Here is a 21,414-nt window from a genome sequence, read left to right on the forward strand (position 1 = left end):
TGTAGCGATGGGCCTCGAGAATAAAGAAGAACAATGCAGATTTATACCCCGTCCTTCTCTCTGAATCAGAGACTCAGAGCGGCTTACAATCGCCTGTATCTTCTCTCCGCACAACAGACACCCTGTGAGGTGGGTGGGGCTGAGAGGGCTCTCACAGCAGTTGCCCTTTCAAGGACAACTCCTGTGATAGCTATGGCTAACCCAAGGCCAGCCAGCAGTTGTAAGTGGAGGAGTGGGGAATCAAACCCAGTTCTCCCAGATAAGAGTCCGCACACTTAACCACTACACCAAACTGGCTCTAAGCAGCTTTAAAGGGGTTTAGACAGATTCACGGAGGATAATGGCTACTGTTTGCCTTTGTAGAGTTGGGAAAGCAAATTGTGCTTATAATATCTGGGCTCACAAGACTATGCCACTGCTGGGGGTGGGAGTCTGAGGAAAACCTCCACATCCAGAGGCACTAAGCATCTGAATCCCAGAGCCAGGAGGCAACATGAGGGGAAGGCCTTGGCCTCTATGCCCTGTTCTTGTTGGCTGTTCAGAGAAACTGGCTGGTCATTGTGTGAGACAGGAAGCTGAATCAGATGGACCACTGGTCTGATCCAACAGGGCTCTTATGTTTTTAATGTCTGTATGCCAAAGAAAAGCTCTGTGGGGTATTGTTTGGAAGAATTTGTTGCACTGGTCACATTCAGCCCAAATATCAATCTCAGATGCAAACTGCATTCAGTGTTTGAAGACTGGAATATACTGTTCATAGCTGGATGGTTACCTCGTAATCAATGATTGGTATATTGGGTGCTGTAGGCAGTGGAACAGTGGTGATTCTTCTGATGTATTCACCCAGTTCTGCTCTCATCTTCAGACGGCTGTCTCCAGAGAATGACCAAAGAATTGCATAAATCAGGAAGCGCTGTGGAACACAAACCAAATGAAAAGATTTAGAAAACACAAAATAATCATATACGAAGCAGCTGAAATTAACAAATCTTCACAAGTTACTGGGACCACGGAGGAACAACTACGAGGAAAACCACTGAACTCCTCTCCGTGCAAACACAAAATATAACAAATATATTTTTATGTAGAAAAATAGGTGGTGGAGCTCATCCAGGGATTTTTATGCAGCTGCACATACTATTCAATGGACAAGGTGGGGGGGAGGAGGGGAAACTGTCAGGAAGGTTCAGGAGCTGCACTCTTGTGAGCTCCTACTGAATCCAAGGCCTGCAAATATCTATGTTCACTAGCAAATCCAAATCGTAGTGTTTTCAATGATGTACATAATATGCATTATTCAGGAGATCTTACAATAAATTAAGTCTGGCAGCTTTCCTCCCTGAACAGGAATTACCTGGATGTAGCGTTCAAGCTGATCTATCTGCATTGGGAAGTCTGGGTGGTTGGCGTTGTACTGTGCTACATTGCGGCAAGCCTGATGCAGCATGGAGAAGAGGGAGCCGAGGCAGCGCAAGCGTGTGAGATCCATAATGTGCTCCAACTTGAAGGCATGTTCGAGTGCCTTCGTCACTAGCCCGTTTGATGTGAAGTAGGGCTGCATAATGGTGGATGCATCTCTCTGAATCTGTTGATAAAGGATTTCATTGGTTTTACAGCCTGTAAATGCCATTATGCGAGAGCCCAATCATGACAAGCAGGGGAAGGTGGGCAAGTTGACAAGATATGCAGTCATTAGTCCCTACTGTCTTTCTCATACCTGCAACATGGGAGAAGCTGTTTCTTCCCCCTCATCTTCTTTGCCTTTCCGCCTGCGCTGAGCTTCCTCTTCGCCCTCATCCAGAGGGATGCTCCTCAGTCTGGCCAGGAAATTGTTGAAAATCATGTCTGTGCTCAGAACATCCTCACTGAACCAAACCATGCCACATCTTGACACCGTGGCCAGAGTGGCGTATTTCAGATCCTGAACTTCAAACATGATGCGTACCTACGGGAGAAAGTGGCAAGTACTCTTTAGCAACTACTTTTCAACAGGACACATAATCTGCACGTGAGGCTCTTAAGGAGCTATGATCTGCATCTGGCAAGGATCTCTTTCTCCAGCTGATCCTGGCTCCTGTCTCTGATGAAAGCTTCTGTTGTCTATCACAGTAGTAAGAATACATGAGCCTTCTGTGTATTTCACAGGTACCCAGTCACAGTGAGAGCCAGTTTGGTGTAGTGGTTAAGTGTGCAGACTCTTATCTGGGAGAACCGGGTTTGATTCCCCACTCCTCCACTTGCACCTGCTGGAATGGCCTTGGGTCAGCCATAGCTCTCTTATCTGGGAGAACCAGGTTTGATTCCCCACTCCTCCACTTGCAGCTGCTGGAATGGCCTTGAGTTAGCCATAGCTCTCTTATCTGGGAGAACCAGGTTTGATTCCCCACTCCTCCACTTGCACCTGCTGGAATGGCCTTGGGTCAGCCATAGCTCTCATAGGAGTTGTCCTTGAAAGAGAAGGTGCTGTAAAAGCTCCCTCAGTCCCACCCACCTCACAGGGTGTCTGTTGTATGTGTGTGTGGGAAGGCAAAGGACCACTCTGAGACTCTGAGCATAGGGTGGGATATAAATCCAATATCATCTTCTTCAATATCTAATCCAACTGGGAAATGAGGACCAGTGTGATAAATATAATATCCCTCATAAGGTGTCTGGAAACATAGTGTGTGTAATTGCTTAGGGAACAAATGCTAGCTAGGAAAAAATTTCTGTGGACAATATGTACATGGTAAAACAGTTGTGTGTGTGTACAGACATTTTTTTCCATAGCTGCATAAAATTTTCCACCATCCGCCAAGCAGTGTTCGCTCTAAGCTGAGTTAGCGCAAGCTAGCTCACAGATTTTTAGCCTCCAGCTCACACATTTTTCTCTTAGCTCAGGAAAATGACCCCAGAAAACTATAATTTATGCAGTAGCTCACAACTTTAATACCAGTAGCTCACAAAGTGGAATTTTTGCTCACAAGACACTGCAGCTTAGAGGGAACATTGCCACCAAGTTATCAGCACACTAAGCCTGTCTACTGTACCTCATAAACCTGATGATTTATTACAGGTGACTATATAAAGGAAGCCCGCCTTACATTTGGTGGAAGGCTCAGACGCTCCCCGTTTGGCAGAGTCAACAGCTTGTTGTCATCCAAAACGGAGTTCAAGTTCTCAACCCATTCAGGATCAACATCTCCATCAAAGATGATCCACTGGCGTTTCTGCAGTTCCCCTCTCACGTTGTCTATAATCCTACACAGGGAAAAGAACATAGCATGAGCTGAATTTACACATTCAACTCTCAGCCTGGCGCTCAAGAAATCATCCATCCTAAGTTTCTGCCTTATTTCCCCTCCCATACGCTCACTTTCTCAAGACGTGAGTGAACAATCCATCAGTCCACTCTCTGGTGTTGGGATCCAGAGTGCCATACAGGTGGTCTTTGCTTATTGCTTTGGGATCGATGATGTGGGCCACACCTTCCACGCCCTCCAGCCTCTCCAGTGCCTTCAGCAGCACTCTCCAAGCCATGCTTTTCCCACTTCCAGAAGGACCCACCATCATCAAGCCATGGTTGATCTGGGTGATCTGGTAGAGCTGGAGAACCTGCAATGGGAGGGACAAGAAATTCAGACTCGGACATGATGATTCCATCAATCTAGAATGGTACCGTTATGGCCAGTGAACAGAGCTGCCAGCCTACCTTTTCAACCCACATGCCACCAACGTCTTCTCCATCGCCATACGTGAGGTACATTTCCTGACACACCTTCTTCAGTTCTTCCCTCAGGGCGGTCATCTCTCCACGGTGATACTGAATGCCAGGGAACACATCGGACAAGAGGCTGAACAGCAACGGGATGTCTTCAGCGACCAGTTTGGGTACCATTGTTTCACAGACGCTCTGGATCAGGATCTATGTAGAAAAATAGTTAATTGGTTGCTTAGCACAAAAGGAGGGAAAAGCAAGGCAGTTTCTCCAACAGTCCATCTGACAGATGCCTGCAGTACCCCAAAACAGCTCTGACTCAGCAAGAGAAGATGTAAACCATAGGTGTCAAACATGCGGCCCAGGGGCCGAATCAGGCCCCCAAGCGGCTGTCTGTCTGCTTCCTTCTCCCTTTCTCTAGCTTCCTTCTGAATTACAGCTTGCTTTGCCGGGCTTGCTCAACAGCACAGGAGCTACAGAGCAAAACCTCTATTTTCTCCATTGGCTGAGGCGCCTCCCTTGGGGAGGAAGGGAGGGGAGGTAAAGTTTGCTTTACCAGGCTCTCTCAATCACAAAGCGGAGCTACTGAGCCAAGCCTCTTTTCCTTCTATTGGCTGAGGCTTCTCCCCTTCCTAGTTCCCTGGGGAAGAAAGGAAAGAGCCAGAGTTTCCTTTGCCCAGTTCCTTGGGTCACATGAGAGAGATACAAAGAAAGCACCTTTAAGACCCACAGTGCTAATGTTTTAAGGGGTTTTTTTTCCACAACATTTTTTACTTGTGTTTGTATATGACTTTTATGAAGTTTATATCTCTGCTACCTAATCTTAAATAGGTACACACATGGCCCAGACTGATATGGCCCAGCCCGAAAAGTTCTCATTTATGTCAGATCTGGCCCTCATAACAAATGAGCTTGACACCCCTGATACAAATGACAGCTTCATGTTAGAAAACTAATCAACAAAAGCTTTGCGGATAATGCTTTCTTTTTGCAAAAAAAGGGAAGCCTGAACACATTTCAGATGATACATTTCAGGCAAATGGTCACTAATAACATGAGGAGCTGGACTTTTGTCAGGAATGCAGGTGTCCTACTCCAAACACCTGCTGTTAGGTTTAATACATTACAGCAGCGCACACCTGGATACACAGTGCAGTAATGTGAATTTAGGGGGAAGTGTTTGTGAGTTTCCTCATTGTGCAGGGGGTTGGACTAGATGTCCCTTCCAACTCTATGATTCTGTGATTCTAATGAATCAAGGTGATACAAGAACCTTTTCTGTATCGACAGTGCACATCCATGTCACAGAGATTGCACTGGTTTCCTTACTACAACCCACGCCGTACCTCTTGTTCTGGTAAGTTCTCAGCAATTTCTCCTTCGTCAACCACTTCGCCCCGCTCTTCCTTCTCCCGTTTGATCTTCTGAATTCTCTCTCTCTTCACGTTGCCAGCGCTGACCAGAACACTCTTGAGCGCTCGCAAGCCAAAGTCATAATGGCTTTGAGAAGACAGCTGCTCATCACACAACCTAGGAAGCAAAAGACATTAATTCAAAAGTGTCATGGAATACGTCATTACAACACGTCACACTGAATTCAGCTTGGAAATGCACATTCTAGAGGGGTGCCACAAGTTATTGTTTTAAGCTTCATATATAATAAGCCTTGCTGAATGGGCCTAAGCTACTAATAATTACCATTGTGCCCAAGTTGCAATCATCTGATACCAACCCAGGACTGTGGGGTGTTCAAGGCAAGAGTTGAGCAGAGGAGGTCAGTCATTGCCTTTCTCTGTGTAGCAACCCTGGACTTCTTTGGTGATCTTCCATCCAAATACTCACCGTGGTTAACCCTGCTTAGCTTCCAAGCTCTGATGAGAGCAAGGTGGTCAAGACTATTCAGGCTGCTATGGGACTAAGCTAAAAGGTACTTTCACCAGGCAGCAAGTCTGACAGTTCAGGGGAACTGGGAATCCTTTGCCCAGCAGCAGTTATCTCATGGATGGCTGTGAAATAGCCAGATTCTGGTGGGTAGCTGCCCTTATTATGAAACATGCCTCTACTTACTTGAAGAATGGAACAATCTTGTTGGCGAGCACTTCTGCAGTCCGGAAGCCCTGAGAGTACAGCATGACCTGGGCAATCAGCTGGCGGTCAGGCTTTGTCATGGCCAAACTACGGAACAGTTTCTTCAAGTTGTCAGGAAGGTTTGATCTCCCAGCATAGCCGGGGTTCATCGTGATAAAGATGGCCATGTCCGCGCTCACCTTCACTTGCTTGTTCAGCAGCTCACAGGTAATGGGGGCAGAAGCTGAAAGCAAACATTAGCCCCCTCAATATGCTAGTCTTAGGTAAATCAGTTTCTAATTAAAAAATGATAGCAACCTGTGTTATATACCATAAGCAATAGCTCAGTGATGGCACATGTGTTACATGGAGGTTTAGTCCCAGTCTGTTGCAGTTAAAAGGACCTTGAGCACCCAAGGTAGCAATACCATTTCATTAGACTTTTGGAGAGCCAATACCAGTCAAGAGCAGATAGCGTTAGTCTAGGTAGTTAGATTAAGCTTAACCAGGGTTTGCCTACACGCATTTCCAAAAGCCCTAGATTTAAGAAAGACCACTGTAAAGGCAGAACCAGTGACTAGCTGTCTTCATGGAAATAAAGCAGTTTTTCACTTGGATCCTTCCTCAGGAGCCATATGTGGCTCTTTCACACATATTGTGTGGCTCTCCAAGCCCCCACTGCCCAGTCAGCTGGCTTGGAGAAGGCATTTGTCTCTTTATATTACTTCTGCAAGCCAAACCAACTGGTAACTTGGAGAACTCATTTAAAGTTGCTTTCTTTCCACCTCTTCCTCCCCTCATCTATTTGCCTTCCTTTCTCTCTCCCTTCCTTCACGTCTTGTGGCTCTCAAACATCTGATGTTCATGTCTTGTGACTCTTAAACATCTGATGTTTATTCTATGTGGCTCTTATGTTGAGCAAGTTTGGCCACCGCTGCTCTAGGGCTTCAGAAAAAAGACAATTCATTTATGCTGCTGCTCCACCTCAGACCTGGTTTTTTGACCACTATGTGACACAGAGTGTTGGACTGGATGGGCCATTAGCCTGATCCAACATGGCTTCTCTTACGTTCTTAAGTCCCCCCTTACAATGAACACAAATCACACTGGAATAGAGAACAGCAAATTCCAGAGAGATGTTAAATTATTGGGAGAATAATGGGCAAGAATCAAAAGGATGTCAGTTTCTTTGATCCCCGTTTCTTTAAAAGTTTCAGACAAGCCTCTCCTGTTAGATAAGACACAGAACTACTAGCCTATCACTCACACACTCCTACCTTTGTCATAGTTTGGATTGGAATGTTCCCGCAAGGCTTCTTGGATGCACTGAATCTGCTGAGACACAGCAGAAAGCATTCGCTCCTCAAGTCTGTTGAACTCATCAAAGCAGCCCCAAGCGCCTACTTGGCAGAGACCCACGAAGATGCGACCCATTGCCTGAAGACAGAGAAAGGAAAAGTCTCTTTATAAATATTGAAATGTTCTGGAACATAAAGACAGCACACCGCTGTACATTGTGTCTCTCTGGGAGGGATTCTTCTTAAGGAGGCAGAAACATCTCTTGCTGGGTTGTTCATACTATGGTTCTTCACAGGATACCACTGTCTTAAGACACTGGAGGGGCATGGGCATCCTTTTACCAACCTTTGAGTTAAGCACTTACTATTTACAGCCTTTTATTTCAGTGTGGGAAACATGTGGGGATGGATTCTGACTTTTTTTGCATGTACAAATCTGCTAATTTGAGAGGGAGGGATTTCTGCTGCCTCCACCCTTTCACTGCAGGCTCCTATGCTGCATCCCAGCCACCTCCCCCCAGAGGGACCACCGATCCTCAGGGGCTGCATTTCAAGGAGCAAGAATGAGCTCTAGAGAGCACAAGCGTACAGACTTCTGCTGCATGACAGCTCTGTGCTCAGAATACAATCCTTAAGTCACTTGAAGCTTGTACAGCCATGCACCCAAAGAACACCATTATAGGGGAAAGCCATGTACCTGGAAATCAAAGGTTTCATCACAGTTGAAAACCAGGACAAATCGGCCAAGCTGGTGTCCAAGAGCCTTAACAGATTCTGTTTTACCAGTTCCAGCAGGCCCTGTTTTTTTAAAAAAAGAAAAACATATCACATGATTAAGAAAATCTTATTTTTCCGTGCTACAGTCATACCACGCAAATCCATTACTGTGCATATCCTCACACCTTTATCCCTTTTATCTCCGAAATGACCCTGATTTTTATGTGTGGGCTGCTTGTATGTCTTCAAGCAATGCCAAAGTCCAAAGCAGATCTGATTATGTGAGCAGCAGAGAATTCAGACAGTTCTCAAGAGGTGGGCCTGTACCAGCAGCAACCTACCAAATGGAGACCCTCCCAGCCTGGCCTCCAGAGCTTGTGTCATTGTCAGGTAGCAGCGATCAGTCAGGGGAGTTTGCACCAGCTTGTCTTGCACGCCGAGGTACTCAAAGCCATAGTTGAATTTGGCATTTGCCATCTGGATGGACAGCTGCTGCAACACATCTGTCTGCTTGGGGTCAAAGTAGAACCTCATCTGGCTGAGCCAGTCAAAGGATTTGGAGTTGTCGATTTTACTTTTGATCAACGATCTCGTGACGTCCCTTTGGTGCACCAATTCGGTGATCTTTTGCAAAACAGAAAGAAAAATATTATGCAACAATGTAGCATCAAATCATTTGTAGTAGTTTAAGTAGGCACTGCCCTGACTTGGATCGTCCAGGAGAGCCTGATCTCATCAAATCCCAAAATCCAAGCAGGGTCAATTCTGGTTAATACTTGGATGGGAGACCACCAAAGAAGTTGCGGGTCACTACACAGAGGCAGCTAATGGCAAGCCATCTCTTTTCATTGTCCTTAAAACCCTACGGGGAGGTCGCCATACATAGGCTATGACTTGACACCAATTTCAAAGCAGGTACTGCCTAGTTAAGCTTGAGCAGGAAGTGTGATATCTGGCTCAAAAAGGGTTCCTGAAGACTACGGGGCTTACCAGATGTTCCAACTTCCTTCTGCGGAGGGGCGGCTGTTCCATCAACACAGAATCTGCAAGCACGTTCAGGGTGACCTCAACATTGGTCAGCACAGACTGCAGGGGAGTACTGTCACCACCGCCGCCCATGCCATTCAGTGCTGATTCCACATTCTCTGACCAGGCAATCTGCGCAGACAGGACAACAAGCTGGGCCTAGAGAGAGAGAGAAACAAAAATCATACTATCGGCCTTTTGCGAACCTTTCAGCCTCCTTTCTGCCAAAAGACAATGTTTTCTAAGAAGCTACAGAATGTGCAAAATACCTGATACTTGTCAATCCAGGAGATGTAGGTAGATGGGTCAATTGAGGTCGCTTTGCCGAAGATTTCGACTTCAGTGACCGACTCAGCAAGCAGCTTGGCAAGCGTCACTCTCATTTCTTTCTCAACCAGCGTGAGCCACTCGTTGATCTTGGGGTGCTCAGTGATGGACACCGGAGTTTTGAACAGCACCTAATGAATTAAAAGGAAGTTATGCATTTTTCCTTTAAATTATTCCTTAAACAGACCGAACAATTAAGAAAACAAATACTATACCTCTTCACCCTCCCGTGAAGATATTCCCAGAACCACAGAGCTGTCCTCGTTCAGAATGATGCTCGACACGCCAGCAAACATCTTCTTGAAGTGCTTTTGCAGCTTTGCTACGTTCTTGCTGTTCCCTATGATTTCAAGCAAGTCTTCATCGCCGACAAAGTAAAACCTAAAGGAACAAATTTCAAACTTTTTAACGGATCAAAAATGCTACAGTGGAGGAAAACAAACAATGTAACAATCTTTTATGCGGTTGCTGCATCCGTAATATTCTTATATGCTGACTGGTCAAGTAGACCAACATTAGAAGACTGATGCAACGTTATCATGCTATATCTGTACGACAAATGTGCCTCTCTATATATGATTTTTAAAAATTTGGCATAGGACATCATTGCAAAGCAAGAGATATATCAAAACAGGAAAGCTGTCAAGCATTGTGTGAAATAGTAAAGCTTCAGTCTAAATTTATGCTATACAAAGTCTGAGTCCAGTGGCAACTTTAACACCAACCAAGTTTTATTGTGGGGTTTTAACTGGATTACTGTGTAACTGCTTTTAAATGTTTTATTTGATCAAATTTGTTGTGAATTGCCCCGCGGGGATGGTGGGATAGAAAGAACAATAATTAACTTCATTGGTCTTAAAGGTGCCACTCAAACTTTGTTTTGCTGCTTCAGACCAACACAGCTATTCACCTGAATGCTAAACGTTAGATGTATATCGCTTCACCTTCAAAATATTTCCAGAATTTAAAATGTAACAATATCAATACGGCTTTGATTTTTAAAAAATCATCGTATTTTGAAAAAAATCGTTTGCCGCCTTTCTACCTTGTGGTGGCTTACAATGTACGTAAAACCATTATAAAACACGTAAAAGCCCACAATTTTAGGACAATGCATTTGTATACCAAAACTTAATGTCACATCGCATCTGGTCAATGACTCAGAGACACTGAACAAGGAGTCTGATAAGCATTAGGGAAAACACTGCATTCAAGCCAAACTGTCTACACACTCTTAATCATCATAATATGAACATGCACCATTATTTTACCTTGGGAAAGAAGATCTCTCTCTTTCCAAGTACTCGCCCAAGGCCTTCTGGATCTTTCCAAGCAAGTCAGCTAATCTCTCCAACGATCTCTGAACACCCTGAATATTCAGAACATCCATGACCAGGGGAGATTTGGACACCTTTTTCATGAGAGCCAGGAACTCTGTACTGATGCTACAAATTCAAGAGGAGAAAAGGTATTAGAAAACAGATCCACACCACCCCTTCTGAGTAAGGACATCACTGACTCAAGCTTGGTCAGCTTCTCCATGGCACTCTCCTAGGATGGAACAGACAAGTAGGTTACTAGGAGCCTCATATTCATATTCAGAATGGAGATCCCACTTGTTACCTTTGGAATCTCTGTGTTTCAACAGGCAGCAGGTGCTTGATATCAGCGCTACCGGTAAAGATGCCTTCCAGATAAACCCAGCGCCTCTGGACATCAATCCAGACATCAAAGAGTGCCATGATACGGTTCAGTTTGTCTTCCCAGCTCAAGGCGTCTTCTTCAAACACCTGCAAAGCCAAGCAACGAGGGTTTCACTTATGTACCACGATTCCACTTTTCTAGCTTTGCCATCATTAATTTAACAAATTTAAGCTGTGTGTTGTTCTATTCAGTGCCTGCTGGTTCGCTGAAGTCAGCATGCAACGAGGCATAGGTGTGAAGAACACATACTAATGAGAGAGAAACAATAAGAAAGATGACGTTGATCCCTACCTTGTAATATGGTGAGAGCTTCATTGCAGAGACACTGTTTATATGCTCTTTGACTTTGTTAAAGAGGTCATCCCAGCCACGAATCAAGCGACACTTGTTCTGGTAGTTCACCAAGTCCAGTTCGTAAGTATTCCACACTTCTCTGATCTTTAAAGAACACATAAAATTATGCTTCAGAATGTGTGTTATGAAGCCGACTAGTTTTTTTCTGTATTTCCACACAGGGATTGGATAAACATATGGAGTAGAGGTCCATCAGTGGCTATTGTTGGAACTCTCTGTCTGGGGCAGAGATTCATGGTGTATCTGCGGTGCTTGGGGGGGGGGGCAACAGTGTGAGGGCTTCTAGTGTCCTGGTCCCACTGATGGACCTCCTGATGGCGCCTGTTTTTTTTGGCCACTGTGTGACACAGAGTGTTGGACGGGATGGGCCATTGGCCTGATCCAAATGGCTTCTCTTATGTTCTTATGGGGACTGGATGGGTCAACATAAATGATACTTCAATTACATGAAAAGGTGAGATATTTTTTAGTTGACTGTCTTGCCTGGTGCCTACTGGGTCCAAAATGATTTATAACAAGTATCTGCACAGTATTTAAGCTGTTTAGAGTACATCTGCTCTTTGACCCTTAGGGACAAGTAGCCAGGCATCCCTGGGAGCTTCAAGGACTGGTGGAAGTTATATGAAGCTACCTGATGTCATGTCTGGGCAAAAACCTGGATGCGACATCAATCCATCAACTGATGCTCTAGAAACTCTAAGGTATCACCATAGAGTTTTCAGAGTGTTGACTGACTTCACATCACATGTCATTTGCACCCCCCACCGCTTCTCCCGCCAGCCCAAGAGGCAAAGACAAGTGTGGAGGCTCCTTCCCCAGGAGACTGCATGCCCTGAAGGAAGCACTTGCAAGCCTACCTACAGCTCAAGGAAGATTAGCGGAACTGCTTTCTAGAAGCCCAATTCAGGACTTCTTTCCCCTCTGGCACCTCCAATACATTTTGATCAGATCAGGAAACGAATTGCAGGAAGTTGTCAGTGTTCTGGAAGAAAGTCACACCGTTCTAAGTCCACTGAATGGGTTTAGAAAGGTGTATCACTGATTAGGGTTGCACTGTGTGTATTCTGATATAAGCCTATTGCCATCTTTTCTTTCCTCATACGCTTATTTTTTCCTTTACTCTCTCTGTATGCAAGCCAACAAATAGTGTCAATAGCAGCTAAAGCATGCTTGCCTCTAACTTTTTTCAAAGTTCACAGATTTTATTCAGGAAAACTATTAGGAAAAACAGGTCAATACAACAGAAGTATTTAAAAAGTCAATAGTAACCTGCTTCAAAAATTCCTCCAGCGCCATCTCTCCTTGAGCCACAAGCAGCACATCTTTCACAATCAGCTCGTTCTTCTGCAGGTCAACATCCCAAATCTGCCCCAGGGTTAGCTCAGAAACCACCCAATTCACATGCAGCCTCTTCATCAACTGCTTCCAGTGACGATCTTTTAGAGCTTCTGACTTCAGCTCAATCACCAACATGTTGATCTGAGCAGGGGTGGGGAGAAAAAGAGCATGTCATGGACATAAGTATCAACATGGTATTACACCCGAAAAGGTGATTTTTTTTCCCTCCCCAAGTAAACTTACCTTCATGTAACCTTTCAGAAGCCTCTGAACATACTCATAGGAAGCATACTGACGCAAGCGAGCTGGGAAATTCTTCAGCTGGTTTAGCAAGCCATCTAAACTTTGTCGAAGCTGTCAAGGAGAAGGGAGCAATTTAAATAGAGAAAATACTGTTGCCTTTACAGACGCTTCTCAACTAAAGCACTCCTCAGAATCTGCCAGGAACACTGCCTGAGTGTTATCCTTCTTTATATTTGACATTATACATTGCCCCTTTGCTCTACTAAAGGCAAAGCTTTCTAACCCTGAAGATCATCCCACAGTAATATGGTGTGTGGTGCAATGCGCCCAATCATGAATTGTGAAGAGCCCTGGGATCTTGAAATACAACAGGGCAATCGTATTTATGTTTAAAAGTGATGGTTTCTTTCCAGTACTGCAGAAAATATTTCTATTGTACAAGGACAAGCAATCTCAACCCTTTCATGGTGGCAAATAGTTTTTAAAAGCTGGATGTGCCAGGATTGCATTTTGTAAAAACACTCCCCTCTGAATGGTCCCTTTACTGTTTGCATTTTAAACAGACTATGCGCACACAAAAAACTCACTACTATTACTGAGCCTTCTATTCACGTAGCCAAATAAGCCTACCTTGCGAGGCTGTACTGAAACCCAAGGCTGCTCCTTCATCTGATCAATCTGCTCCCAGACCTTAGAAAGCTCAGACCAGACTCCCTTTAGATCCTGCAGCTCTTCCAAAGCAACCTACAAGGACAAGATGCACTTCCAATGAAAAAGACACTCATGGCATGAGTCAAGAGTTCCTGAGATGTAAGATGGGTTAGTCTAGCCAAAAATGAAACATATGTCTAGTTCTGATCACTACAGAAATAAACGGCTGAAATTCACATATCCAATTACTGGGATTTCATACCTGCACACGCTCTTCACTCCCACTGAGCAGTCCTGTATCTGTAAGTTCCAAAGCTTCTTTAGCTTTTGCACATTTCTCACGGTCGTCTTTCAGCCTCCCAAATTTTCCTTCATAGATGGTAAGTGCTTGAAGAGCCTCTTCTGGACGCAGGTTGCCCTTGAATAAGCAGCAATGAGATTTTATTTAGATATTTATACCCTGCTTTTCTTCCCATTGAGGACCCAAAGGGGCATACAATGTTGTTTGCTCTTCCTCCAGTCTATCCTCACGGCAACCACCACGTGAGGTAGGCTAGGCTGAAAGAGCAAGCGGCCCAAGAACAACTGCTTATTTTAGAAGTTATTACAAAAGCTAGCTGTAGTTAAGAAATTATATGTACAACCACTGTCCAGTTGCACAGTTAATATATGCATATGGACTGGTAACTTCCATTTCAATGTGTATGAAGAAGCATCCGTGCACACAAAATCTTCTACCTTGAATAAAACTTTGTTGGTCTTAAAGGTGCCACTGGATGTGAACTTTGTCCAACTAGTATAGTTACTCTGCAATGTGTCTCATGCCCCAGTTTGAGGTGGAGAAATGTAAGTGACCTACTTTCAGGTTATTTTACTAAGTAGGGTGCCTTTGATTATGCGTGCACCAAATTATAGGTTTGATTTGTAGTCAGTTGCTTCCATGGATACCCCCCTCCCTGGTGTATACATGCAGACAAATTGAATTTTATGCTGAGTAAAAGTAAGTAACAGAACACTGAGCCTTACCGTTACTGGTTTTGTTTTCTCCCAGTCTGTCAGCAAGTCGATTGTGCGGCTCTCCACAGCTCGATCCTCTTGCACAATCTTCATTTGCAAGTTTGCGACTTGCTGCTGAATGGCAGAATCCTTACGGCGCATGATGTCATTGAAAGCGCCCCACTCTCCTTCAATGTTATCGATGTACAGCCAGGACGAGGGAAACTGGAATCTCTGCTTCTCAAGCAAACGCTGCCCATTCCGGTATAGCTATTAAACGGTAACATGAATTAAATGGGAAGTTATAGTCACGCATCAATTTAAATCAGAAGGTACAATCAGCTGCTTCCCTAACACAGAGAACCTTGCCCCCATAGCTGAAAAAGCCCTTTACCCTAGAACATTTGAACACATGCATATAATCAGATCTTAAATCTATGAAGGTTTAAGTGGAAATATATTGCAAAAGCATGCCATAGAAGACTTACTTCGACTTGTTTTTCAAACTGCTTGATCTTGCGTTTCAGGGACTGCACATAAGTGATGAAGGTTACTGCGTCTGATGTGCTTGCTGTGTCCACAGAATGCTGCTCCAACTCTTGCCGTGACTGCAAGTGTAACAGAATCAAGTATTTTATATGTGCAAAAAGAAACTAGAGTTTTTAGGACAAGAGGAGGGGATATGGTTTGGAGCCATTGCTCAGATGAGGCAGTGCTCTTCTAGGAGATGTGAATCATTGTTGGTAAGTATAACATGAGCAAGGAGAGAGGACATATTTCCTCTGGACACCAGCCTGTGCCACATGGGATTTTTGTTCAACAATCTCAAATCAATAAGCTCCAAGCATATCCTGATCAACATGGCCTCTTTCATCCCGTATCACAGATCACGAGAGATGTGTCAATAGCTATGGTTAGGGAGTCTCAAGCAATTTTCTTAAGGCAGTTCACTAAAATACATGCTTAACAACTACTTTGCTGCCTCCTTACCTTGGAAATTTGAGAATGGAACTCTGTCATGTTTTGGCCCAGCATCTGGCCAAATTTGCTGAGTACTTCCTTATGCCAGGAGTCGTACTTCAAATTCACCTTCGATTGTACCTATGTAGTTAAGACAGACAGCAGCATTTAGGTCTATGCTACCAAGCCTCAATATCAAGAAAATTCACTTGTTATAAGAACTGGTAAAACACCCCCTTCCTTCTGAACTGTTCTACTACAAGATTAATGGAAGTCATCTCCTTTGCCTGATCATCTGTGAAGAAGACGACAACTGCAGATTTATAACCGCCATTCTCTCTGAATCAGAGACTCAGACTGGCCTACAATCTCCTTTATCTTCTTCCTCCACAACAGACACCCTGTGAGGTGGGTGGGGCTGAGAGGGCTCTCACAGCAGCTGCCCTTTCAAAGACAACCTCTGCCAGAGCTATGACTGACCCAAGGCCATTCCAGCAGTTGTAAGTGGAGGAGTGGGGAATCAAACCCGGTTCTCCCAGATAAGAGTCCTCACACTTAACCACTACACCAAACTGAGACTGCTGCACAATATTAGTTGCTTTGTAAGATAACATAAATGTAGGCAAGGAGGTCCAATTATTATGCTTACCTTTCCGTAGTCTATGATGACAGGTCCAAATTCCTTCCTGGTTTCTGCATTGTCAAAGGTTCCTCTTGCTTTTCTTATCTGGACTAAGAGAGCCTGCCACTTGTTCAAGTCTTCTCCAAGGCGGTTGTAGATATTCTCAGCTTGCATATCCCACAGACACTGATACTGAAGCCAGACCTAATGATTTAAGCACACAAAAGAATTTCTAAATTAAACAGCTTTTGACTACTTAGGTTTTACAGTGTTATTTTGTCAGACTTTTTATATTTTTATTTTTTTTATATTCTTTTTTTCAATGTAACATAATATATGGTATGTAAAGTGCTGATTAGATTCTGAGCTCAATGGTGTAAACTGATTTTATTACAATTTTAGCTGTTTTTGATTGTTTGTTTTATTATTGCATATTTGATGTACTCTGTCCTGAGCCCCCATGGGGGAATGGGTGTAATAATAATAATATTTGATTCTTGGTAGCCATCTTGAACACAATGGCTGAGAGTGAAGAATATAAACATGTGAGAATGAACAATTTGGAATTTAGAAACAAAAAAAATATCTAATACTCCTGTACAGGAACTGACAAAATTTAAAGTGGCATACTTCTTTTGCATTTATTTTTCTTCCACAGTCTTAAGGGAAAGCAACACCTAGAAAATGTTACATAGTCACAGCAGAAAAATAAAGAATTTCTATCCTACCTTAACATACTGTTCCACCTCTGTTACAATCCCCATGACTGCAGAGTAAGACTCTTCGAGTGCTGAAGGGCCATCGGGCATCCGTGTCAGTGCATTCCGGTAGAACTTCTCTTCTTCTGACAACTCGTAGTGCACACCAACCTAAGAAATGTCAGAATTAAGTACAAAGCACACACATATGTTCACAAAACAATTCCTGATAAATTCCTTGAAGATTTATGTGCTAGATGGTATAGTGATGACTGCTCTATCCCTTTTATCATCAACCGTAAGTTTTTTAGATCATTCTTACCTGATACCTCTGACTTTGGATCCTAGGCAGGGACAGTATCACCATCTTCCAAGCAAACAATTCTTGGAAGAGCTTGTATCTGCAGTCTTCAATCGGAGGATTCAGATAGATCACCTGATTGGTTATCCGCAGCTCATGCACAACATTCTGCAGGAATACAAAGCAAAGTGCTTGGCTTTGCTACACAAAGTAGTAACAGAAAACACATTACAGAACCACTGGCCCTTCAGGAAATAAGACTATCCTAAATTTTACTATAGCATTAATAACCGGAAAAGAAGCAACTGCAACACTGCATGCTATATATCAACTTTAACTTTTTAGTCCCAGCCTTAACATGAACCAAAGTTATAATACACATCAAAACTGTGAAGCTTTCAGTTTTGCCCTTAATATTCCTCCACTACTGCATTTGTAGTGCGGTGCGGCAATCAGAGTGCCGGACTAGGACCTGGGAGACCCAGATTCGAATCCCCACTCAGCCATAGAAGCTTGCTGGGTGACTTTGGACCCGTCATCCACTCTAAGCCTAACCAATCCCACAAGGTTGTTGTGAAAATAAAATGGAAAGGAGAATGATGTCAATTGCTTTGGGTCCCCACTGCAGAGAAAGACAGCCCCTTCCTCTTACCTCAATTTGCTACCAAAATTTAAATGGTTAAGTTCCTAGAGGGCAGATGCCCTTCTCTTTTGTTTATGAGACTCTAAGGCACCAACTGTACAGCTAGCCTGTAACAAAACTTTCACCTTTGTTTTATTTATTTTTATCACACTACTTATTGTTACCCATAAACGTTGCTATAAATAATAGCAACAACAAATAATAAAGAACTTGAATAAAACAGTTAATGATAAAAAAGCATTAACAACTGCAATAGCCAACTTAGCTACTGGTGTTGCAAAATAGGCAAAGTTTGATCAATTAGCATTTATGTACTCATTATCATTAAAAAATTGGGTGGTTGATGAAATACTCTAGATCTGACCACTTCAGTGACCAGCATGGAGCTGTATTTCAAAGGTCTTTGTTTTAAATCATTGCCTGTAAACACCATTTGCTATATGATCAGAAGACCTTGCTTTTACTAAAGAAGCGGAGTTTGTTTCTCTGAATGTCATCTGTGCAGGACTATTACATCTTCCACTTGGACAAAAGGAAAAAACAAATATATTACAATAATTTAACCCAGCTTCCCAAATTAAATCTGAAATTCCGCACAAGCCACCTCTAGCATACAAAATTACACAGATCCAGGTCAGAGCGAGGGCATCACGTACTTTGATCTTTGGTTCTCCACCAGGCTTGTGACTGACTTGTGGAGCATCTGTATCCATGTCAACCTCTGCCTTGTCATCGGCTTGCCCAAGCAGTACTTGCGTCCACGCTCTCAGCCCAGCTTGCAAACGTACTCCCAGGATTCTCTCAATCTGAAACACATTTATTAACGAGAGTTAAGTCCTGTCTGAGATGTAGTTTCGGAGTTAGGAAAGGCTCCCAAACAAAACAAAACGTTTACGCTAAATAACATTTGCAAATTGCCATTCCTAACCCTGAGTGGTAGAACAATTTCCTCATAAAAACCCTATGAATTTTACACACCATACAACTCTTCGAGAATGACAGTCCCACATTTATTTCTAGCTCAGTTCTACAAGTTTTAATCTCTTACTTAATTGTAAATAGAACCGATTAGCGTTAAGAGCTTATGAAGTAATTTCTATGCTAGTTTATCATATTCTCCTATACCCTCTGTCTCTATCCACCACCCACCCACTCCTCTTCTAGGCAGTATTCACAGCCCACTGAACTGAAGAGTTGGTGAAAAGGAGTTCTCACTACAATTAAACATCAGCCTAAATTTCCAACGCAAACATGTTCAGATGAGTGCTTCAAGTATGCAATAGCAATTATTTTAGTAACTTTAGACTAACGGCTATCATTATTTCTGCTCTTTGGTAAATTTAATTATACTTTCTTTGCAGCCTCCTAATAAGCTTACCTCCATGTCTAGTTTATTAACCCAGATGGGCAAATTGGAATATGAATGAAGATTCAAGTCATCCACAGCCTTCTGAACTCTGTTCAAGATTTCTGAGAAGGTTTTGTGATCGTACATGCAAGTCTCCAAGGATCTTACTTCCAGGTCTATTTTCTCTTCAATGATAAGCAAATCATCCACCTAAGAGATGGAAATAAATGCAATCTTTAAAAGTGCAATTTCAGCATAGAAAATGGTCCTTTGCCATAAAGCCACTTGCTCCCATTAGCATAGCCTCTAGTTTTGAAACACAGACCAAAAATGTTTCTGAATCCTAATAAACAATTTGGTATTTGGGCAGCCAAAGGCATACCTTTTACCTCTCTCGAGAATATTGCCCTTTAGTGTTATGAAAATATAAATAGTGCTTTGTAAAAAGTGTCAATTAAACTAGTTCCTCTTACTGTATTTTTGGTGGAAACAGTCACAACAGTTATGATCAGGAAAACCAAATATGCCATCGCTTTTCATTTACTTTAATTAAAAATTTCACACAAATCTATGGTTTTATTAGATACAACACTATAAGCCAGGAAGACTGCCGCCAGCCTTACAGCAATTTCTCCAAGTCCTCTCTTGGATCTGCTCTTGCAAAGGTAAGTCAGAAGAGAACTTTTCATGGAGGAAAGAGGTTTTCAGAAAGATCGTTTCCCCCACATTGTTTCAAGGGTCTCCCTTTCAGTAGCAGCTTTTTGGGAGGGCTCAGGGGTCCGCAGCAAGAAAACCAAATCCCACCCACAAAGATTCCTTGTGGATCAATGACTACATTGAAATATGACCCTCTCGGTAATCATCCCCCCTCCCCCACAAAAGCAAGCCTCCAGACAGGAAGCACATCAAAGCAAACTAACCTTTTCTTGGAAGTTGAAGACTGTCTCTGCCAGTCGCTGCACATACGGGTCAAGTTTATAAGATTCCCACACCAGAGCAATCCCTTCTCCAATCAAAGCTTGCACTTCTTTCTTCAGACCAGCAACCAAGAGGGAAATGGTGTTACGTTCTTCCACTTTCTCGCAGGTTCGTTCGTAAGTGCGGACACTTTCAATCAGCGAAATAGCAAAAGGGTAGAGCTGGTTTGCTTGGTGAGCTTTGTTGACAATCGCAAGAGGAACACGGAACCCAAGCCACTTCAGGTTGCGGACTTCTTTTGAAAGCGTGATGATTTCTGGGAGGAAGTTGACCTTGAGTTTGAGAACATTTCCTGTTCGGCCTCTCACACGTGTGCTTTCAATGGTGAAAATGCGACCGGAAACACCCAGGTTACGCTGTTGAACCTTCCTGGCCCAATCGTCGAATATTTCTTGGGTGTTGAGCTTCATACGGAAGCTGTCTCCATCTTGTTTCAGCTTCTGGCCTTCCACGTGGTTCTCCCAGCCCTTTCCGAGAACATCTTCCACACGCTTCATGTAAGCTGTGAGCTGCCTGTCAATCTGTTTGGCCCAAATTATAGACCCGGACACCGGAGGCAAGTCCCGAACGTGGCTCATTTTGCAAGCCTGACTTTGCGGATACTGTACTTTAAACTTGTCGTGAAGCGACTCAATGTCATCTTTCACCCGCTGGATCAGCTGTGTTTGGTACTCACGAATAGCGCCTCTGATATGGGGCCTGACGAACAGAGCGTTGAACCTGGAGAAGATCCTGAACATCTCGTTGGCATTCTTTGCTGTGCCGAGCTGATCCCTCAGGCGAGCGGTAATGCGAGTTTCAACTCTATCAATTCGTTCATCGTATCGCTTCATCGCAGCCTCCCAGGCCTCTGTGCCTTCTTTGGAAACATCCAGACCATCCACTTCTTTGACGTTCTCATAAGCAAGGTTTACTTCTTCGATTGCATTGGCATCAGCAGCGTCAAACAGGACTTCTGCTACTTTCATGTCCTGGGGCTCAGGTACCTCTCCTTGATTTTGCTGGGCTACTGCAGTCACCTTTGTAAACATAACAGAATACAGATAAGCTATATGAGTAACCGCCATTATCTTAAACGTAACCATACAGCTATGGAGATCACTACCAGACATGAAGGCCCTCCAGCATGGCTTGGGACCAGAGACACCTGAAGGAATGTCTTCTCTCATATGTTCCTGCCTGGGAATGAACTTTTCATGGGCGAGGGCCTTCTCTGTGGCAGCCCCTAATTTATGGAAAACACTTCCAGAGACCACGACAGTCCTGCGGGATCTCTCCCAATTCCACAGGGGCTGCAAAACTGACCTTTTCCGGCAGGCCTACAGTAACTAATGCGTGAGGAACTGCCACTAGTATGTTGCTGAGTACTATCATCCATCTATAAGACACCTAATAGACCACTACAGGGAATTAAGAATTATAATGAAGCTGGACTGCCCATGTAAT

General features: G+C 43.6%; 1 protein-coding gene across 1 annotated transcript in view; it reads right to left on the reverse strand.

Moving 5' to 3' along the window:
• The window catches only part of DYNC1H1 (dynein cytoplasmic 1 heavy chain 1), a 71,362-nt gene that overhangs the window by 34,669 nt on the left and 15,279 nt on the right, over positions 1-21,414 (reverse strand). Inside the window, exons 8-37 of the mRNA XM_060261145.1 lie at positions 19,911-20,987; positions 19,021-19,200; positions 18,299-18,448; positions 17,021-17,167; positions 16,729-16,869; positions 16,028-16,204; positions 15,409-15,519; positions 14,907-15,026; positions 14,449-14,688; positions 13,685-13,840; positions 13,402-13,515; positions 12,772-12,882; positions 12,460-12,669; positions 11,128-11,274; positions 10,756-10,922; positions 10,404-10,577; positions 9,348-9,513; positions 9,075-9,263; positions 8,770-8,964; positions 8,121-8,403; positions 7,760-7,860; positions 7,042-7,201; positions 5,765-6,008; positions 5,044-5,227; positions 3,692-3,904; positions 3,356-3,594; positions 3,084-3,240; positions 1,718-1,945; positions 1,355-1,585; positions 773-913 (exon numbers count right to left, since the gene is read on the reverse strand). Of these exons, the coding sequence (XP_060117128.1) occupies positions 773-913; positions 1,355-1,585; positions 1,718-1,945; positions 3,084-3,240; positions 3,356-3,594; positions 3,692-3,904; positions 5,044-5,227; positions 5,765-6,008; positions 7,042-7,201; positions 7,760-7,860; positions 8,121-8,403; positions 8,770-8,964; positions 9,075-9,263; positions 9,348-9,513; positions 10,404-10,577; positions 10,756-10,922; positions 11,128-11,274; positions 12,460-12,669; positions 12,772-12,882; positions 13,402-13,515; positions 13,685-13,840; positions 14,449-14,688; positions 14,907-15,026; positions 15,409-15,519; positions 16,028-16,204; positions 16,729-16,869; positions 17,021-17,167; positions 18,299-18,448; positions 19,021-19,200; positions 19,911-20,987 (6,153 nt within the window). The remainder of the gene's footprint in view (positions 1-772; positions 914-1,354; positions 1,586-1,717; positions 1,946-3,083; positions 3,241-3,355; positions 3,595-3,691; positions 3,905-5,043; positions 5,228-5,764; positions 6,009-7,041; positions 7,202-7,759; positions 7,861-8,120; positions 8,404-8,769; positions 8,965-9,074; positions 9,264-9,347; positions 9,514-10,403; positions 10,578-10,755; positions 10,923-11,127; positions 11,275-12,459; positions 12,670-12,771; positions 12,883-13,401; positions 13,516-13,684; positions 13,841-14,448; positions 14,689-14,906; positions 15,027-15,408; positions 15,520-16,027; positions 16,205-16,728; positions 16,870-17,020; positions 17,168-18,298; positions 18,449-19,020; positions 19,201-19,910; positions 20,988-21,414) is intronic.

This window comes from Heteronotia binoei, chromosome 21, assembly GCF_032191835.1.
Source record: "Heteronotia binoei isolate CCM8104 ecotype False Entrance Well chromosome 21, APGP_CSIRO_Hbin_v1, whole genome shotgun sequence".
Classification (NCBI taxonomy): domain Eukaryota; kingdom Metazoa; phylum Chordata; class Lepidosauria; order Squamata; family Gekkonidae; genus Heteronotia; species Heteronotia binoei.